General features: G+C 36.1%; 1 protein-coding gene across 9 annotated transcripts in view; it reads left to right on the top strand.

The window, feature by feature from the left end:
- The window catches only part of slc12a7b (solute carrier family 12 member 7b), a 335,443-nt gene that overhangs the window by 293,756 nt on the left and 19,478 nt on the right, over nt 1-22,209 (top strand). For 6 of the 9 annotated variants that reach the window (XM_083544794.1, XM_083544792.1, XM_083544791.1 and 3 more), the window contains exons 2-12: nt 12,759-12,850; nt 13,160-13,291; nt 14,552-14,701; nt 16,378-16,432; nt 16,561-16,691; nt 17,509-17,750; nt 18,838-19,049; nt 19,541-19,702; nt 20,249-20,347; nt 20,645-20,702; nt 21,286-21,460. In XM_083544794.1, coding sequence (XP_083400920.1) covers nt 12,759-12,850; nt 13,160-13,291; nt 14,552-14,701; nt 16,378-16,432; nt 16,561-16,691; nt 17,509-17,750; nt 18,838-19,049; nt 19,541-19,702; nt 20,249-20,347; nt 20,645-20,702; nt 21,286-21,460 — 1,508 coding nt within the window. Of the gene's footprint in view, nt 1-5,692; nt 5,856-12,758; nt 12,851-13,159; nt 13,292-14,551; nt 14,702-16,377; nt 16,433-16,560; nt 16,692-17,508; nt 17,751-18,837; nt 19,050-19,540; nt 19,703-20,248; nt 20,348-20,644; nt 20,703-21,285; nt 21,461-22,209 lie in introns of those variants that run through there. The other 3 variants (XM_083544799.1, XM_083544795.1, XM_083544796.1) reach the window with 2 other exon arrangements.

Genomic DNA, 22,209 nt, shown 5'->3' with positions numbered 1-22,209 from the left:
TGTTCAATATTCTTACTCGCAATGTTTTAACAAATGAGGCAGTTGTTTGATTTGAATTCGACTGAAATAAAGTACTTAAATGTCCTCGGATGGGTTTTGGCGTCTAATTCGGAGGAGGGGTGTCCTTGTCTCACACGCAGTGCTCCTCAGGTTACTGATTAAGATAAAGCAATTAGTAAAAACGAATGAATAAAAAGTCACTTAAGTCTTTTACACGCTATATTAGGTTAACGATAATGAACTTTAGTACCAATTAATTAATGAATGTCTGTAATCACTAAGCATGCAGACTGTACATACAGTGCAAACACACGAACAAAGTATCTAATGATTAGTCCCGAGCTTCTCAAATAACCGTTATTTAACAAATAGTTCCAGATTGTATAATGGACATGTTACATAAACACACTTATTTATTTATTTATTTATTTATTTATTTATTTATTTATTTATTCGTTTATTTATTTGTTTAACATTTACAGCATTTAGTAAACGCCCTTATCCAGTGCGACGTACAAAAGTGCTTCTTTATCAATGAACAAATCAACAATGGTTTGTTAGATTACAAATTTAAGACACCATCAGCCGAAACTCTGGTGGGAGGAACTAAAGCACACTTTTTAAATTGCATTTATACAGAATGTAGTTGTTGATATGGTGAGGTTTACTCTGAGGAGAGATTTATTTCCTATTAATGGTCAATCTGTGACAATCTGAGGTAAATCTTTAGGTTTTCCAATACAAAGTTTTCAGGACTTTCAAGTTTACATGAGAAACATGAGGGGAAAAAAAGCAACCTGACAGACAATTGTTTACAGCTGGAAATTGTTTTGCAAACATTCCACAACACTGAAGTGGTTCAAACATATCGAACGTCAGTCTTTAATAATGAACGACTTGTTCCTTGTCAGAAAATGACCGTCGCATGAGATGAATAAAAAGTTCTGGTACAATCTGTTATTGGAAAATGCCTACGTCTGGGTGCTCACAGTGACCCTTTGTGTCAGGGACATGTCACACCACCCAGTCATTGAATATTTTCATATAAAAACAGGCCCTGTTGTTGTTGTGTCGTACTTGTGGAGTTATTTTTATGCCTGTCACAGGCTTGATTTTTTTTATAGCTATTTTGAAGGCATGTAAATTGCAGTCTAACCATTGAGGATAAACAAGTATTTTATAATGAACATTTAGGACAGTCAGTGCTACTCCTTTTTCGTCACAGTGATGAGCTGATGGGAAAATAACAAATCAATTCTGCACTGTGCTATCTAATGTAACACCTACTGTAGTACCTGTTAAACTAGCTAGCAGACTAGCAGACTTGTTTGACTGCAACCACAATAGTGTGTTTATAGTGTGTGCAGAAGGTGGTGCAGTTTTTCTTTCCTTTTCAATGGCTGTGCACTTATTTACTGTATGGAACTTCATTCTTTCAGCAAGGATTATTGCTGATGCAGTGAACTTGCCAGCTGGCTTCACTGGAAAACACCCGGTTCCTGCTGTTTATTAGACCCTCAGGACTTTTTTGTTTTTAGATTTTTTTTTTTTACTCTAATTTTCATTTAAAACATGTTGATGGTAAATTTCATTTGGGAACAGTTCATGAAATTAAGAAAAGAAAACAAGCACTGACTAGTAAATGTGGACAAAGCAGGCAGTGATGCCCTCTGGTGGATTCATTAGCTTTGTGTTTTATTTTTTATGCTCAGTTTTTAGCATTCACAGTTTTTTGCATGTCAGTGTTATCCTCATTTGTCCGAATTTACTCTTGAACTTAAACCTGCTGTCATTTTAGGCTTCTGTGGCTGGCAGCTTCAAACCGTGGCATTTAATTACTACTTTGTCACTCTGAGAATGTATTTCACAGACACAAGCACACATTTAAACATCCTACTTTCTGTATTGGAAAAGGAAGCACTGTGCATGTTTCATGGATTATATGGGAAATTACAAAACATACATATTCATTGTAGATGGTATGATTGTATATCACATCAACCTATTCTATACTGGCGCAGTACAGCTCCGCCCCATGAGACAAATTTCTCAGTATCGTAGTTGATGATGTGATAACATAATGATTTTAATCATTATTTTTATATTTTGCAAAATAGTTACAAACTTTTAACATTTACTCTGTTTAAACATGTGAACATTTACAGAAGAAAAAGTATTATGTATTATGTTTTGAATAATATACAGTGGATATAAAAAGGCAACACACCCTCATGAAATTGCAGGTCTTTGAAATATAAAGACAGAAATAACTATAAATGTCAGACTTGCATCATTTATGTGATATTTATCAAATTTTAATCGGAAAATTTTTAAATAAAAACCCCAACACCGCCCTGAATGCAGAATTCTGCACACCCTTTCATAAATAGGGCTCTAACTTTTCTCAGAGTTAACCAGTCACATGCAAAATCAAGACTGTAGGTAAATGATTAAAATCAAAGGGTCAGCTGTTGATGTAGTATTTCCTTGAATGTTTGGGGTTGCATTCTACTACGAGTCATGGGTCGCAAAAAGTGGCCAAAGAAACTTGAAATACCACCAATCGGGAAGAAAAAAAATAATCGAAGGCACTGAATGTACCATGGTACATTTCATTTCAATGTAAGTCTGGGCTATAGCATAGCATAGCATGGCAAGACAAAGCTCTTTTCTACCATGAAGAATATGCAAGCCCATCTGCATTACACCAAAAGATTCATTCAGTCACCCCATACCATATGTGAGTGTGTTATTGCCTGATGAGACAATGGTTGAAATTTTTTGTCATAATTTTAAAGGGTATTTTTTGACATAAAGCCAATACTGACCACCATACCGGTAATGAAGCATGGTGGGGGTAGCATTATGCTTTGGGGTTGCTTCTCTTCAGCTGGGCCAGTGGCACTTGTCAAGATAGAGGACAAAACCTTCGGTCATCTGTCAAAAAGATGAAAGTAACAAGGAATTCTTTATTTCTACATGACAATGCCCAATTAAAATATCAAAATAAACAAAGACATGACTTCAAGTCCTGGAATGGCCCAGCGAGAGCCGAGACCACAATCCTCAATCACATTGAAAACCTATAAAATGGCCCGAAAAGAGCTGTACACAGAAGATCCCCTTGCAATTTGATAAATACTTATTCACAAAGACTTGATGCTGCAATAAGGGCAAATGGTGCTTCCACAAAGTAATAGTTGGGAGGGGTTCAGATTTATGCAATCAAGCAGGGTTTTATTTTATTTTTTTTAATAAATATTCCCAATAAATAAATATAAAAAAAAATTCTGGATTCTATGTGCTTGAACATTGCATTAAATATATAACAAATCTGACAGTTGTTATTTTTGTCTTATTTAAAAAAACTTTCTATATCCACTATATACTATGAATCCTGCAAGAATTGTTCTCATTTTCACTGGAATTTTATTTTGTAAATTGTTTTAGCCTACTTTAGTAGCTATAGTTTAGTATTTGATAATGGTCTCAAATAAGTTTTACTTTGTGGATCAATGTTTGTATTTTCATGGCATATCAGTTGTATGCTGATTTGACTTGAGACACAATTGATAGTGTTTAATGTTTATATTTTCATGTGCTTTTTTCACTACCACAAAAATACCATGAATTATCATGAAATAGGTATAAGTTTGTCCATTTTCAGTTGTTCCTTACACACTTAGTGCAATAAATATACATGGCTGTCAACATTAGGGACCCATTGTGGCACAGAAAAGTAATTAATAGTACGCCACTAATGTGTAGTCAATACTGGTGGTTTATTTTCATTAATCTTGTGGGTTCTCTCTTCTGTGTTATTGACTTCTGGAGGGCAATTGAACTCAATATTTTACACATCTACTAAGGCCTTGGTGTTTGTTACACCTCTCTGTTCATGTGCATTCAGTAACAGTAACAGCTGATATATATTTTAATGTTTATTTTGTTATATAAATATTGCGTAATATAATGTTATATAATGTTATTTTGTTGGCTACGATTGCTATTAAAATTGTTGCATGGGAGCTCAAACAGCAAAACAGGTTACATGAGAAAGATACAAACCATTTAATGTATTACTCTGATGTATTGGATTTCACTCACTTGGATTAAAATTTAAACAGAAACTCCTTTCCTGAATTTAGTATTTCCAGTTTATGCTAGTCCATGCCAGAACACAATCACAGTTCTCAAATCTTTTGCAGAACTCGCAAGTTATTTTATAAACATAATTCAACTGAAATTCTGCTAGTTTTACTGTATGCATCACTCCACTGAGCTGTGCTCGCATTAAATGTAAAATAAAATTTCTTAGTTTGAAACTGTTACTACAATTGTTGTTAGTAACATCATCAGCAGACATAGTAAATTATATTTTACACGAATGTAATTTACGGTAAAATCTTAAAGGTGAAATCCTAACGGAGCAAAAAAAAAAAAAAAAGTTTCGGCCATGTTGTGTTCGAAATGCTACTTAATAATATTTTGTTCATAGAACTATTGTATAAAAGCAACACCACACTTGAAATTGTGGAGTCCTACTGAATATGGTCTTTGTCATTTGTGCAAGTATTCAATATAACTGCGCTCTTGCTTGTGCGATATTCTTTCAGTTGTGATATATGCAGTGCATTTTTGCTTAGGTGACACATAGATCTTTTTTTCCCTTTTTTTTTACTCAGTAAAATTGTCAGTAGATGATAATATTCAAAGGCTTGTTGATTGTGAGTTGCTGAGGTTAGGAGTTACTAGTTCGATTCATGTTTCTAGTGAAAAAAGTTACAGATTACAAGAACAAATAAGAAGTAAGTTAGATATGAAAGCGATTTTGGATTTTTCATCATGATATCCATGATTTTATGCACTAATATTAATGACCTACCTTGAATATGTAGGTGCAGATTCAATTTAACACGGTTAGCATTTATTTGGTTCATCTAGCAGCACTGTAGTGTAGATGAACCTTGAGCAGAATTATTTAAATCCAATTATTAATTATTTATAAAGTATTTGGTTTTCACTAGACAATGGTGAACAAGTTTATACAGTATTTTCTTTTTAGGCATTTTTCTTTTTTTAAACCGTGCATTTAAGCATTTGTTTCGAATATTGTTCTATTATATAACAGTAAAAAGACAAATTCTTCTTTTAGACGGTTCTTCAGGTGGTCCTGCTGTCTTCACTATCGGTCTGCGTGTTTTATAAAAAGGACAGGATTTGGCTAATCTTGTTAAGTGATTACTGCGCCGTTCACATGCTGATGAAGAGGTGGTTGGTGACCGCCGATCAGATTTGACGGAGCATAACTTTTAACACAGGAAAACAGAAACGATGATTATCTAACCGTGACACAGTCACTCAGTTTTGCATGACAATGTGTGAAATCAAGAAGTTTAAAAGGAACATGCCCGACCTCACCCGCGGAGAGATGCCCGACCCGCGGAGAGATTTTTGTCGACAGGCAGCATTTTTTACTCACAGAACTCCTTTTTTTTTCTTTCCATGCCTTGCTCTGATGTTTATTCACTCGTGCTGTTTGGAGCTCTGGTGTGCGCTGAAATACTGTACACTCAGCTAGGTGAACAGCAGTGCATCTCTGTTTGAGCGCTCTCTCTCTCTCTCTTTCTCTCATCTATCCTTTGACGCTCCTCCCTCTCTATTAGTTCCGATGTCCAGGGATCAGCATCTGATGTGTCACTGGAGTCAGGTTGGCTGCTTGACAGTCACTGATCTTCAGGGCAGAGATTAGAGTAGCACCTTCCTGAGCTCAGGATTTTTGGAACCTGAACTCAGTCGCGTTTACAGCTCCTCTCCATCAAGCATGGAGCAAGGAGAGAGCCCCCGACGCCAGGGTAAGTTCCTGGGGTCACGATACGCTGTTGGGCTTAATCATTTGGAGTACAGTGATTCCAGAAGTGTCAAGGCGAACAATACGTCAGCTATATTTCTTAGAATGAAAACTTTCGATTGGCAGTACTGTCTTTATCATGTTTTTTATTATTATGTTTTTTGCTAGTAGCTTATAAATTCCTTCACATGCTTCATCCTTACTGTGAGCTGCTGGTACTGCTTGTGGTCTGTGGGTTATTTGTTGGATGAAGGAAGTGAAAATGCATCCTCTGCTTCTTTCTTCTTTTATTGCTTCTGGCACTGTTATTTTTAGGGAATTCTAGCCTAGGTGTGTGTTAGGCGGTTTAGAGTTCGGGCTGAGCAGGTATAAATAAACTGCTGTGCTCTGTAGTAAAGATGCTGTTCAATGATGGAAGGTCTTTGAGTCACAGATTCTAAACAATTATTTCCAAACTTATTGCTTTTAAACAAGAATAGTCTGTAATATGTTTCACTGGACCAGTTTTTTGCATGGTGTTCAAAACCTACACCACTGATTTAACCTGCAGAAGGTTAAATCAGTCTAGTCGCAGTTCTGGTAGGATGAACGGATGCAGAACGATTCCTCCGCAGTCTCACTAACAGTAGCATGGCTAATGTGAGAGGTCAAGCGATGGACCAGTTCAAGGACTCTACTGTGCTCCAGCTCTGCTACACCTGCAGTCATTCATCATTGAGACTGGTGCAACCCCCAGCAAATTCAGCAGAAATTAGAACAATGCGGCTCCTTAGAGGGAGCACAGCTGTAAACCAGACAGCATTGTGCGAGCTTGTCGAGACGGGTGATCAAAGTTGCAAAAGAACAAGAATACTGACACCTTCTGTACAATGAGGTGTTTGTTCTGAACACGGGATGATAAGTGATAAATAACCTTTTTATAGGCATAACTTCAACAGACAACCAACCACTCCAAAATCTTTTTTAAAAATGCGCTTAATTTACAGCGTACAGGAACCTGAACCACTTTTAATAGTAAAACATTAAAATGCACATTAATGCCATTATTTATGCAAACATCATGCAGATACCTTTTTTTTTATTTAGTACAAAAAACATTAAGCTGGGTTGATTGTTATGATTTTTACTTGGGTAGCTTTGGGTATTTCAGAAACTGCTAATCTCCTGGGATTTTCATACAACAGACTCTTCACAGTTTCACAGGCAACTGAGCTTACGTAGACTGGGGAGGGGATAAAAAATAAAAAATAGCATCAGCTCTGTGGAGAAAAAGGAAAATAGTCACAAGCCAGACAAGTTTGAGCTGACAGAATTTATATGACAACTCAAATAACTACACTTTTTAACAATGGTGAGCAGAAACACATCTCAGGTGAATGGGTTACACTAGCAGAAGGCCACATTGTGTTCCATACCGTTCAGCCAAATACAGGAATCTGGGACTTACAGTTGTTCACTTTTAAAGGAGTACGTCACTGATGTACAGTGGTGTGAAAAAGTTCCTGATTTCTTTTTTTTTTTTTTTGCATGTTTGTCACACTTTAATGTTTCAGATCATCAAACTAATCTAAAATACAGACAAAAATCACGTTCAAATCTCTTTGCTGCTTTCTGATATCGGACAGAATATATATAGTAAATAGTGCACAAGTGAGTGGGAGTGATTTTAGACACAGCATGAGTACCTGAGACCTCCTTAATTTGACTCAAATAAGGAGTCAGTGTATACTTGCAAGACTAAAATTTGCAATCTCGCAAAAAACTAAATCTTAACCTTTGCCGTTTGGATCTTAACAAATATTTTGATAGTCTTCATAATTTGAGTGTTGTCTAAAATGCTGTCCATTGATAAATGTCATATGATCCTTAGTGAATTGCAGCTGTCATGGTGCGGATCTTCTTGAAAATTAAATGTTATTGTTCGTAGGCACTGATTACTAAAACGACTGCAGGCAGTTTGTTATTGAGAGTAGGCAGCTTTTATCTATATTATGCCGAAGTCAGTGCTGCAGCAGATCTGAGCTTTAAAGGTTCCCCAGTATATTATTATAGGCTAGCACTCTATAAGAAACTTTGCAACAGACAGAGTTAGGCAAATGCATAGTCGCATAGACTTAACCACTTTAACAACAGACCATGTCACAAAGCAGCTTAACAAAAATCCCAGGATGGATTTACTACCATAGTGAGCAAGCCAGAGGTTACAGTAGTGAAAATAATCTCCCACGAGGAAAGAACCAGCTTTCCAAGGGAACCATCCTCTTCTGGGTAATAACAGGGATCGTAAATCATTACCTCTATGACGTCAAACACTCAAGGATGCTCAGTATAAGCATATTGGGGAAAAAGGGTCCTGGGATGAGCACATGTCTTTTTGTCTTGATGATTACAGGGGAAAAAAGCTACAAAAAAAAGCGTAAGACTTGGGGAATTGGGGATTTTTAGGTTGTGCATGTGGGAACATCTACAGCAGCACATTAGGTTTGTTGTTGGGTACTGCAGGGGCTAGATAAGTGGTAGCTCTGTGGTTAAGGCTCTGGATTACTGATCGGAAGGTCGGCGGGGGGTTTAGGCCCCAGTATCACCAAGCTGCCACTCTTGGACCCCCGAGCAAGTCAATTAACCCTATGTGCTCCATGGGCGCTGTATTATGGCTGACCCTGCACTCTGACCTCAACCTCCTTAAAAAAGAAAAAAGAAAAAAGAAATGAATTTCACTGTGCTGTAATGTGTTTTTTTTTTTTTTTTTTTTTTTTTTAACAAATAATGGCTTTGTTTTAATTGGTTTTCATACTGTTGTAATAAACAAACACACCTAAATGTTACTCTGACGATGAAATGAGGAGAAAATCCCTCAAATCTGGATCCATCCAAGATTCCTAGTGTAATAGAATATATTTGGTTGTTGAATGATGACAGGCCTGTAGTTTTTATAGTGCAATACTAGTCACCGTTGTTGAATTCAACAGTGACTTTAACCCTTTATTTCTGTAGTAAAATGGGGCAAAATCCTATAAAGTGAAATGTTTGCACTTGGGTTTTTTTATTTATTTATTTGTTGATTTGTTTTTGCTTTTGTAATTTAATAAAAAAGAAAATTTTTTCCAAAAAGCCTTCAAATTTACACAGTGATCTTTATTTAGACCTTGTATTTACTCGCTTTCCAGACTCCTCTCAGTGCTACATGAATATCTTCAAAGATCATGCTGATGAAAATGTTGATGGAGGGGTGAAGTGATCAAACATTATATTTACGGTTGTTACATTGAGATCACATTCACTGATCCTGGTCACTCAAGAGCGAGGGCTGCTGGTGGTCAGTGTGTGGAAGAATGCAAAGAATCCTATGTGTGTCATACCACAGTCACTATCAGACTGCCAGCTGTTACAGAGAAACTTGAACCCTTCCATAGATGCAGCTTTTTTGATCCAGAGGTCAGAAGTTCATGTCTGTTCATGGTTTTTCCTGTTTCATTTTGAACTCAGATTTCATTTGCCCACTTTTCTGCGCCATTCATTGCCAGTGCGTAGTGTTTATTAAAGCTTTAAATAAATGAGTCTGATGTGGTCGGTAATGCAAACAGGTCAGGAAACTGGGTCATTGTCCTCTGCCTGGTAAATGAAAGTGGAACATGTCTCATGCGAATTACACTATATAGTATAATAAAGATAGACAAAACAGAAATCATAAAAAAAAATGGTATATAGCTGTAGCTGTTCAAATATCAGGACGTGCCTGCAATCTAATTACAATCGACTTTTATTTGGTTAGATGTAACAAGCGGCAACATGAGCTATTTTAGAAACTGCCTTGTCAGGGTTACAGTGACAAGTGACAAATTAGGCTTCTAATATAATTATGTGTATGGATTTAGAGTGAACAGGCAGGTAAAAAAAAAAAAAGTGTACATGCTTTAATAAAAATGTTCCTTAACTCTTACTAGTTGAACTTTCTAGATGTAGCCGAGGTTGCGAAACTGTCTGAGCCTGAAACTACAGACCATGCTGACATTTCTACTTCCGTTTTATTCGTTTTTCTCCCACTGTTGCTGGTGCAGGCCACAACAACTACTGCTTTAATTCGAAATACAGGTGCAGATAGTGGATAGCGTTATGCGCTAGTGTATAGGTGAAGTTGGCCTTGTTGTAGTAGGTATGAAAGGATTAAGTTTAATATCAGGTGTTTAACTGCATCATGGTAGGAAAAACCCACATTGCCCACACCGCTGCTTTCTTTCTTTTTTTTTCTTTTTTTTTTAGGCATTTGCTGTTTACCCAGCTCTCTGTAACGTCTCCCATTCATAAGAAAGGTTTGAGAAATCAAAGTTCGGGATCAGCTCAAGTGTGTAATTATAAGGAGCTTTTATCTCAAAGTGGGTTTAATGATTGTGAATTAATTATGTCGGGTTTAAACGCTTTTCATAAAGCCAGAGGCATAGGGCTCAGCATTATAAACTTCACATTTGAGATCATTAATTTACATAGGCCTTGCAGCATCTGTATGCTATACGCTACTCATTAAAAAACTCCTGGGGCCAGGATTAGACTCTATTAGGAGATCATTATTTTTGTTTTAAAGAGGATTTAGTAATTAATAGAGACTGTACACTACTCACCAGGATGTTTTGCTTCAGAATGTATGTTTGAATGGTGACTGAGACTTTACTACCATTTATTATGTTCTATTAATCGTACTATTACTGTTGTTATTTCACTCCTATATTACTCGTTAACATTGTTGCTCTTTACTCCATTACTTAAAAATACTTATTTGCTGTTTTCTGATTATTTAAGCTCAACCTACTGTAGCTATTTCTTTAGCACACAACATGATCACTTTGTCAGGGTTGTCTGTTATAAAGTTTTAAACTTATTGTTATAAAATTCTCATTCTTATTGAGGAGTATTATTATTATTATTATTATTATTATTATTATTATTATTATTATTATTAGAATTGGTAGTAAATTTTTATTAATATGTTTATTATTATTTCTTAGGTAATTTTTATTTTTTTGAAACAAAATAAGAAATGTTACCATTGGGTACAGGCAAAAGTTAATGTACATGCACAAAACAAACAAACAAACAAAAAAATCATCCAAACAAGCAAGTGCACAATTTGCTTCTGACAGACAGCTGATTTTTGCATTCTGTGAATTCACTCAGTGAATGTTAAGAAACAATCTGACTCACCTGAGATTTAATTGTTGGTCCGCATTTTTGAATGGACCAATCATGGACGATTAACTGCTATAAATTCTATATGGTATAATGTAATATGGAAAAGTTACAAATGCTTTCTTAGGCAGTTCATGTAGGAAGTTTAGGTTTAGAGCCTGCCTCTGCTATGGTACGTTTGTTTAATTCTTCGTGGGTTATTATTTTTCTTTATAGAAAAACATTTTATGATTATGTAATTATAACCAATAATTAGATCCAATATTGTGTGGAAGTGTGTTAAACTGTATAAGATTATTACTTGTGCTTCTGTGAGCATAGCAAAGATAAAATCCACAACAACAAATCATAGGCTGCAGTTTGAGGCATCAGTAGTGTCGGATTGAATCAACCATAAAGCCAGCGGGAAGACATCGATCACCTTTACATTCCAATTAAAGGAAAATCAATGTGACACAGTCCACTTTGACTTATCTAGGGTTTTTTTTTTTTTTTTTCCAGGTCCTCCTTTGTTTTTTGCATTGCCTTTTGTTTATTTATCCCAGTTTTACTTTTGTTATTCTTACAGAGAGAACTGTGTTTAGTCTGTGAAACATAAAAAGACAAAATATAGGGTTCATTTGTAAATCATGGAAACAATGGTGTGAAAGGGTTCGTCTGTTCGAGTTGATTCCAATCTGACACTGCAGTAGATGCAGGTTTCCTGTAGTACTACAATAAAGCTTCAGACAGAAACGGTCTCTTGCGTTTCTCCCCATCAGTTGGCCAGTTAAACATACAGACATTAGCTAAGTTAATTAATTAATTAATAAATCCGAATTTTACCGTGTATGACTGTTCTAGCTTAGGGCTATTTCTAACCTGTCACAATTGTTAGCGATACATGAAAACCATAGGCAAAGTATAAATAAATAAAATGGCTGGAATAAATGTTTTCTCTGTAATGGATCACACACCTTAATAAGAGCATTGGTGACAGAAAATTTTTCCCCTTTTGAAATATGTGAAAGCAGTGATTTTAAAACTAATGAATGTTACTGAGATACAGATGGGCCACTGATACTAATAAATGGCTCATCATGTCACAGCTTGTGAGTTGTTTGCATAATTTGGGTGAACAAGAATGCATTTGGCTCCACTCTAATATGAACTGATGCAACACAATGTTCATTACTGTTAAACACATGATGTGCTACTGTAAGTAATGCATATAATAGCTTACTAAAAATTCTCCATCCTGCATGTCAAGTTTTTACATCAACATGATAAAAATCAGAATGATAAATTAAGCAAATAATAAGCAAAGCCATGGTTAAATGGTGACAATGGGTACCTTTTTTAATGGTAAACCCTTCAAGGTGGATATGTTTTGTTTCGTCGTGGGCTTCGCTTTTGATTTGTGTCATACTCTGTTTTGAATTTCAACACTGATATGAAGTATAAGGAATATAAAAAAAAATGGCTTACTGATCGACAGCTACTGTTGAATTTCTTCGTGTGTGCTTGCCTCGGTTATTAAGCTGATGGGTGTTGACAAAGTGCGTAGTGTGGTGTAAGAAATTAATGTGTTGTAAGCATATGTGACGGTGTACATTAAGCTGATGAGCTAACATAAGGATCTTTTTCATTTGTAGCTTGCAAATGTATCTGTAGCTGACATAAGAGAATAACTTGTAAGTAACATTTTGCCTTCTTTCTGTTTGTTTGTTTGTTTTTTTGACCCCAGGTGATGGAACTCCAAAGGAAAGTAGTCCATTTATCAACTCTGACAATGACAAGGGCAGCCTATATGACGGCAAAAACATGGCACTGTTTGAGGTAATCTAGCCAAGCGAATAATGACGATTTTACCTTTTTTTGCTTATTCATTTGTAAATTCTTCTTAATTTGTAAAAACATATTAGAATATTCATATGTATTTGCATTCATATTGTTGTATTTGTTCATTATGAAAAAATATACGCTGGTGATTGTCTCTTAGAGTTGTGTTGTCCCCTCGTGTTTGCCCCACATTTTTTTTCATTGACGAGACCTCCAGCTGTGAATTCCAACTAGTCACGGTGTTTCTTTAATTGTATTCTTTAGCAAATAAAATGTAACCATGAATTAATGAAATTCATTGTGTAGGAGGAGATGGACAGCAACCCAATGGTGTCATCACTTCTCAGCAAACTGGCCAATTATACCAACCTTACCCAAGGTGTTCGGGAGCATGAGGAGGCCGATGAGGAGGAGGGAGGAAAGAAGAAAGCCGTCAAAGTATGTAGCACACACTCAAAAGTGATCGTATTGTAGATCACTAAATGAAAGGTGTTCTATTTCGAATTCAATGGACGTACAGTTTATAAAATGTACCCGGTTGTGAACTCGAGTACATGTTTGTTTTTAATCACTGTTCTTCCTTGGAATAGGATCATATTAAGGTGTATTTGTGTTCAGGTTACACATACAAAAAACACACTCTAGTGTTTTCCTCTGTTCGGTTTGTGTATGTTTTGGCACCCTTAAGTTACAAGCTTGTGTAAATGTAGATCTTGGTCCTCAATAACAGAAAACATTTCCGAATGGAGATTTTAATGCGATACTTAGACGTGGTTGCAAAGCAAACACTTCTGCCACTCTCACATATTTCGAATGATATTTTATGCGTGCTCACGTCAGTCAGGGAGAGATGCTTGGACTGAATCTTAAATCTTGTTTTGAATGCTTTGCATATATCAAAGGGCCTAGCAAATATCTAAACTTTATTTGTAGGCTTTTTTCAGCTTAAACTCCTGCTTCAGTTGGTTATTGTTGAAAGATGTAAATGATGCTAAGTCGTGCCAACCACACACCTGGCTCATTGCCTCATGGTGAAAGTGATGTTTAAAGCTTTGTCATGTTGTATGCTAATAGTGACATGGCTTCTGCTGGTTGTCCAGGGTGCAGACATACAAAGTAATGATTATAAGAGGTCATAACTTTGTAGCTTCTCACATAGAGTATATGTTAGAATGAATAAGAGCTGAGATGGTTATAGTTAGGTGCTTCATTGATTGTCAATGGATCTGTATACCCTTAGGTCCAAAGAGGCCAGAGTGTGCCAGTGATGAGGTCATATCATATCACAAGACATTGGGTTAAGCTAGTTACTATAGCTAGTATAGATTGGCCAATATAAAAACAGATTTTCTGCCGCGCAATTATTAATAAAACAATAATAGCTCAGACATCTTTAAGTGGTCCCAGGCTACGTGTTGTTCCACCCCTGTTCAAGTAGTTACTAGTGGGTTTTTCTATACCCCCAAAAAATGTGTTACTTTATTTATCTTGAATTCTAACTTCACAAAATCAGAATAGTTTCACAGTACTTACAAAATTGCATCACATCCACAGAATTAATTTATTTTTATTTTTACTTACCGTGTTAATGCAATACTTTCGAAATGAATGCCACTTGGAGTTTTAATTCTGTAATCGTTACGGATTATAAAAAGAGTGCGAAAATGTTTTGCATTTTTCTGCTTCTACCTCACTAAGGCGAGTCCACAGATGGGGACGTTCATGGGTGTCTACCTGCCCTGCCTCCAGAATATCCTGGGGGTCATCCTGTTTCTGAGAATGACCTGGATCGTGGGAACTGCAGGAATCCTGCAGGCCTTTATCATCGTATTCATGTGCTGCTGTTGTGTAAGTATAATGTGCTCTGAAGGTTTGGTTTTCAAAATGTTTGTCCTGGTAGTATTAGGAGTTTTACCATGAGGGCTTTTAATAAGACATATGTAATGGATGTTTGTTTTTTTGATAAATGTTTCATTCTTTTTGGAATTGAAGCATTACTTTTCACTGAGGTTGTATGCAGCAGGGACAAGTTCCAAGTAAGGGAATGAGTGGATAAGATTTTAGTCTGTCCTCCTTTTTCAAATGTAGCTCTTGATTTTTATGCCCTTTTGTCTGCTTAAGCTGTAATCTTATGTGCTTGGGACTCTAAAACAGGTATATATTTATAACGCAGACAGAGGGATCTTTTGTTATATTTTTAACAAGTGTGGAAATACACTTCCTGTCTTTGCGACTGTGGTCAGATTGCCACTTTTGGGAGATTGCTTATTTTACTGAGTTGCTGTTGCACTGTTATGACATTGCTAGGTCAAAAAAAGGCATATAATCAAATCTGTTTAGTTTAAATACAGGGATATATAAAGGCAATTAAGGTTCTTCTGATTGCATGATATATTTAGCAGTTGATTATAAGACTAGTTCAAAGATGAATTACATTGGCTGGCTTGTAGTATTGTATAGTGTGTTTGAGATTCTCTGTCATAGTTGACAGATGCATGTTAAAATAATATGATTCTCCTGCTCTAAATAATATATTGCATGCATATTTTATTCAGCAGATGTTATTTGAATGAACATATCAATAACACATTTTATTACTCCCCATACTGTTTGTCAGAGATCACAGAATCATTTATTCAATCAGTGCTTCTGCAATCTTTAAGCTCCTGTTTAAGGTAATGGAGCAGTAAGTGGCTTTAGGGCAGCTTTTGGACTGCAAATGAGACTGAAGCAGCTGAAAGGATTTGGACCGATCATTTGTGCGAGTTAGCTCAAGGACACAAGAACGTAGGGGATTGTTATGTAACAGTAATAGAAATCTCCTTTAAGAGCAACGTCATGCTTATAAAGTAGTAGTTCCTCTTAACAAATTGTTTTTTTAAATGCTTTTATTCACAATGGATGAAGTTCTCTTTTTATATCTTGTAGGGGAAAACAGTTCAGTTCAATTCATTTTTATTTATATAGCACTTTTAACAATGGACATTGTCTCAAAGCAGCTTTACACAGATAATGTGACAATAAAGAATGAATAAGATTGTTCCTTTTAATTTGGAGGTTGGCTCTAATGAGCAAGCCTGTGGCAAGAAAAAACTCCCTGTCGGCTTAAATGATTTTTGTGGTGGCCAGGCTCTGTGAGAAATTATATGGACAGTATATAATAAATCACAACAAAAACCATCTGTACTTTTCCTAGCCTGTAGCCTGTCATTCTCAGCTCTTTACTCTCGACTCAAAAATGGGTTGCTTTAGCCCAAAAAGGATTGTCGATCAGGACTGCTAAGTGGTGCAACAACGAAAAAAAAGCATTCATCTTATCATCTGGAGTCTCTGGGGCATGAATACTTTTGGGGTTTTCTAAATATTTACATGTGGTTTGGGGTGTGGCTTTGGAAGAAAGACACATGCAAAAGTTGTATTTATAAGGATTTGGAGTTTCCTAACAGCTAATGTGTGACTCAGTTATATTTGAGTAAGTGGGCCTACAGTTTTTTTTAAGTGTTCTGCTCTTTTGTCTCTTTTAGACAATGCTTACAGCCATATCTATGAGTGCCATTGCTACAAATGGAGTAGTTCCAGGTGAGATGGCATTATTGTCTTAGTCGTCACTATGTCCAACAGCAATGAAGGATATGGAACACTACTAATCCATTACAATGCCATTGCTTGAGATTTCTCTTTTCCCTTTCTCTCTTTTCACATCGTAGCTGGTGGATCCTATTACATGATCTCTAGGTCTTTGGGCCCAGAGTTTGGAGGAGCTGTAGGATTCTGTTTCTATTTGGGCACCACATTTGCTGGAGCCATGTACATCCTTGGTACTATTGAGATACTTCTGGTAAGTTTTCTGCAGTAGTTTTATAGCATATTGTGGGATCAGGTAAAATAATGAATTGACAGAAATATCCATGCCCTCTCGGTTGCCAGCCATAATTGTGTTTCTTATGAAATGAAAAGGGGATAACAGGATACCTATTTTATTTATTTTATTATTTATTTTTATTTTTTACAAACCAAAAGTGAAAGAAAGATTTCCTAACTGACTAAAAAAAAAGCAGGCAAATACTACAAATATATTGGGACTCCCTTTCATTTATTTAGGGAATTGTACAATATTTGTAGGATGTTAAGTAGTTTATCTCTCAAACTTATATGTTTAATAAATTTATTTATTTCTTGGATAATTCCAATTGCTAACAACGTATGTGTGCGTTGTTTTGATAGAGGTCTGAAATTTTATTCTTAATGGTCTTATAAAGGTCTTAAAAAGTCTTAAATCTGACTCAAACCCTAAAGAAACACTGTCTACCAGCCAAACCCGTTCAGGTCTTTCTGGTTAACGAAAGAACATGGAAATTGCCGGAGACACCGTGGTAACCTGTAGTTATACTTGAAGTTATAAGAATGTACCCAGACACCTACAAGAAGTAAACGCAGTCATTCTATCTCGGCTACAAAATAAAGGCATATGAACCCTGGAGTCATACACAATATTTTTTCCAATTTTGTTACTCACCCTGAAGATAATTTATTAAAATTCAGACGTCACTAAAGTTCCTAAAGTCTGGCAAAAAGCCCCTCTGAATACATGCAGCTTAACTGAATTTAGAATTATTATTATTTCTGCCTTTAATTGTGCATTGTTTATTATCCAGACCTACATAGTGCCCAGTGCTGCCATCTTTAAGGCAGAGGAAAAGGAGCTTGAAGCAGCAGCCATGCTGAACAACATGCGAGTGTACGGCACCTGCTGCTTAGCCCTGATGGCGCTGGTGGTGTTTGTGGGAGTGAAGTATGTCAATAAACTGGCGCTGGTCTTCCTGGCCTGCGTAATTCTTTCTATTCTGGCCATCTATGCTGGAGTCATCAAAACCATCTTCGAGCCTCCAGTCTTTCCGTGAGTAACAAAGTACACGCTTTATGTGTTTGTTTTTCTTTTGTCTAACCCATGGTTTCAGGTTGATTACTTGAAAAAAAGAAGGATGTCCATGTGGATGGTGCTTTTGATTGAGTTTTGCACACAGGATGTGGTTTCTAAAGAGGTACAGACACATAGACCAGGTGTGTGGGTTTATTGAAGATAGACTCAGTAAATGCTTATTTTCTGTAATTATCACAAGCACTAAAGCACAGCAGGGTATAGGGTTATGGGAAAATGACCAACATAAGGTTTTTATGTTACTGAGAACCTGGAAAGTCTGCTAGTTCTATAGACTCCTGTGGTGGAAAACTTTCACAAGTACAAAGTGCTGCTACTCAATATGCCTTTTAGGACCTTCCTCATTTCAATAGCTATATATTCTCCCTTGTTAAATGACGTTTTCAATATGTTTGCAATCAGAATTAGGTTATGTGGCCTATTTTCCATCTAAGGGAATTAGCTGTTACTATAGAAAGGATAACGTACTAGAATGCATACATTAATTATAAACCTTATTTGTCATAAACCTTTGAGACTTTAAAATCAATAGCATATTAGAATTTAACATTTCTGTGGTGTAATTGATATTAAACCAGGCGGATTTTAATGCCGTGTTTATCATGTACACAATATTTTATATGACCTACAATGGATTTTGAAGCACAATAGGAGCCCAGTATGTGGAAACGACCCTTTGAGCTCCATTATGATGGACTTCTCACTTTTTTTTTTTTTTTTTACATTTTTTTGTTGTTGGTTTTTTGGGGGGGTTTTGAGCAGAGAAAACAGGTAAGCTACAGCTGTAGAATTATAAATAATGTATGAAATTTACTAGATCAGGTAAAAAAAAATAAGGCTTATCATTTTTCTTTTCTCAAATGAGATGCATGAGTTTTGCTTAAAGTACTTTTTAAACTGATCGAAGCATGTCAAATCAAGTGGTTTTAATGCCATTTCAACAGTATGCAGTCTGTACAGTACACAGTGAAATGTAGTACTCATTCAGTAACACTGATATATTCGACTATATGTGCTTTTAAAAACCTTGTGTTTCTATCTAAAGGGTCTGCTTGCTGGGAAACCGCTCACTCCAAAATTTAGACTTCGACAAGTGCTTAAAGACCGAGATCTCCAACAATGTTACTGTGACCACAAAGCTGTGGACTATGTTCTGCGACAGCCCGTATCTCAATGCTTCTTGCGACGAGTATTTTAGAATAAACAACGTCACAGAGCTTCAGGGTATTCCTGGTCTCACCAGCGGCATCATCTCAGGTGAGGGTACAAAGGGTATCACTGGGATACAAATTTTTGACAGCTTTAAAGAAAAAACCTATATTAAAAATTGAATACATGAAATTCACCCAAATGTTTTAAAAAAAAATGTTTCTTTATTTATTTTTAATGCTATGATCAGGTTTTTTGATACTTACCAAAAAAAAAAAAAAAGAAGAGTTTGTAATCAGATACTAGCTATCAAAATAACCTTGATGTTCCTGCTTCACAGTCAGAATGAAAACTTCTCTTTCTCTCTTTTCATTTTTGTGTGTAACCAAAGAGAAACAACCATAGTTCTCTTCAGGAAATCCCACAAGTTTGCCATGTGAAAAGCACCAGCAATGTGACTTTCAATTCACTTTCTTCAAACCCTTTTTTTTTCTTAAATCTGTTTTTAGTTCAGAACTGCCAGTGAAATGATTCTTTCTGTAGAGTGGTAACATTGATGACGCTTGCTGTATTATTAATGGTGGTTTCTGTCCGAGCAGAGAATATGTGGTCGAGCTACGGCCCTTCTGGAATGCTAGTGGAGAAAAAGATCGAGTCAGTGGCACCATCTCTGCCCTCGCAAGGCTCCCATCCCTATGTACTGACCGACATCGCCACCTTCTTCACTCTACTGGTGGGCATCTATTTTCCTTCAGTCACTGGTAAGGAGGCACACCCACCACCTTCTTTACCTTTCTTTTCCCCCTTTGGTTTTATCTTCTGCTTTCATTTTTTTCTCCCACTTGTATAGTACACTGTGTTCTTTAGCTCTCGGCAGGGCAGGTTTTTGCTAGCCCAGTTCCACCCACTTCAGTTTAATCTGTGTTCTTGCCTGGTGGCTTGCACTGTATCTAAACACACATAGACAGTCAGAGAGCCAGCATGAAGATCGTGCTTATCTGTTCATTTCAGCTGGAAATTTCTCATGCCCAATTTTTTTTTGTGGCCACATGTGTACTTAGTGTAACACAGTGTTCATATCAGCACTGATGGCAAATTTCCACACTTTCTTAAAACATATAGAACTATGTGGTGTATATAAAAAATAAGAGTAAATGAGAAAGATATTTAAATGCAACCCTTGAATTAAATTAAGAATTCAAATTCAGTTTGATCTATAATAAATAAACATAAAAAAAAAACACATTTTTGCTTGCTCTTTTTTTTTTTGTTTTGTTTTTGTTTGCTTTTCTCTTTTTGTTACCCAGGTATCATGGCTGGATCCAACCGCTCTGGAGATTTGCGAGATGCACAGAGGTCCATTCCCACAGGAACCATTCTTGCCATAGCAACTACCACCTTTATCTGTATCCTTAATATGGTCCCTGAAGTTTCAGAATATTAGTCCCAGCAGTTGTTTCTTTTTGGGTCTGGCCTGAAGTATTTCTCTTATTTTTTTCTAACTAGTTATGGCAATTTAGAGGATATACAGGATAATTTAATAAAAAAATTTATATATTATATTGCTCCTTGTAAAATCTATTATATTATTATTATTATTATTATTATTATTATTATTATTATTATTATTATATTGTATAATTATTGGTATTATTATATTTCTTGTATTTTTTAATTAACATTTTCTTAACTATGTAACTTAGACCTCTCTTGTGTAGTCCTCTTTGGGGCCTGCATCGAAGGAGTTGTTCTCCGAGACAAGTGAGTATTTTTTACTTTAATAAAAATAAATAAATCAGACCAAAACCTGAAGGTTGAAAGTAAATAAATAAATAAATAAATAAATAAATAAATAAATAAATAAATAAATAAATATAAACAGATATCAAAGTAGTTGGGCGGCTAATTTATTTATTTTTATTCCAAAAGTACAAAATGGATAAATAATAAAGAGGAAATACAAAAGTTGCCATAAAAACAATTATGAACTTAAATCTAAGGGAGTTTTTACTTGCCACAATCACCATGGCTGCTCATCAGGGATAAATGCACACCATTCACCTTAACTGTTGATTTCTGTAAAGCTGCTTTGAGACAATGTCTGTTGTGAAAAGCGCTATAGAAATAAACTTGACTTGACTTGAACTGGCAAGGATAAAAAAAAAAAAAATACAAATAAATACAAATAAATATTTAGTCCTTAATGACTTACAAGTAAGTATGAAGGAGAGGTGAACAGATATAAGAGAAGCGACTTCCAAATAGTCTGTAGAGACTGACATTAATCAGTTTTAAGGTCAATTATATCGGTTACAATTATGTAATAATTTGAATCTTTGTTCAGGTTTGGAGACTCCGTGAAGAAGAACTTAGTGATTGGTACTTTATCCTGGCCCTCTCCTTGGGTGATTGTGATTGGCTCGTTCTTCTCCTGCTGTGGAGCCGGTTTACAGAGTCTCACCGGCGCCCCTCGGCTGCTGCAGGCCATCGCTAGAGATGGCATTGTGCCTTTCTTGGAGGTGACACACACACGCTTGCTTTTATTTCTGGCTCATGTGAAGTAATGAGTAATTATAGCTTCCTGTGTGGTGGGGAATAGAGCTTACTATATTTATAGACTTAACTCACTCATTTATCACAGTCATTCCTGTTCCTTAATCCAGCCTTTTTAAATGATACTGTTTAAAATTAGTCTGGGGTTCAAGCCCCGGTTTTGCCAAGCTGCCACTCTCATGCCAATAAGGTCATGGGTGTTGTGGCAAGTCAGAGTGAGGAGAGAAACTCCTCACTCTGACTTGCCACAACACCCATGACCTTATTTGCACGAAGTAGTTAAAAAAGAAGGTTTTGGGCTCACGATTATTTATTAGATATCAACTAGTGTTTGACTCGTTAATTATTCCGACGTCTGACTCGACGTCTGACCCGACGTCTGACGTCTTATAAAAAAACGTTTATAAGTTTTTAAATGTTCTGGTTGCTGTTGAACTGATGCTGAACTGTATGTAGGTGCTGAGAAGATACCAAAACGGTTCAACAGAAAATAGTTCAAAACAGAGCACGAGCTCAACTCTGATTGGTGGCTTGACCAGTTAAGCTTTTATGCACTCATAAATAAAAAAGAAACGACTGGTTCCAAAAAACGTAGTTCAATAAAAGTAAGATATTTGTCTTTAAATTGTTAAAGTAAAAGTCTCCCCAAATAAAAAGCTACTTAAGTACAGTAAACAGAACACATTTACTTTGTTACTGTGCACCACTGCTCATA

Source organism: Silurus aristotelis (genome assembly GCF_946808225.1).
Source record: "Silurus aristotelis genome assembly, chromosome: 1".
In the NCBI taxonomy this organism is placed as follows: domain Eukaryota; kingdom Metazoa; phylum Chordata; class Actinopteri; order Siluriformes; family Siluridae; genus Silurus; species Silurus aristotelis.
Note: the sequence above shows the minus strand (reverse complement) of the source record. Positions and strands in the feature narration are given on the sequence as shown.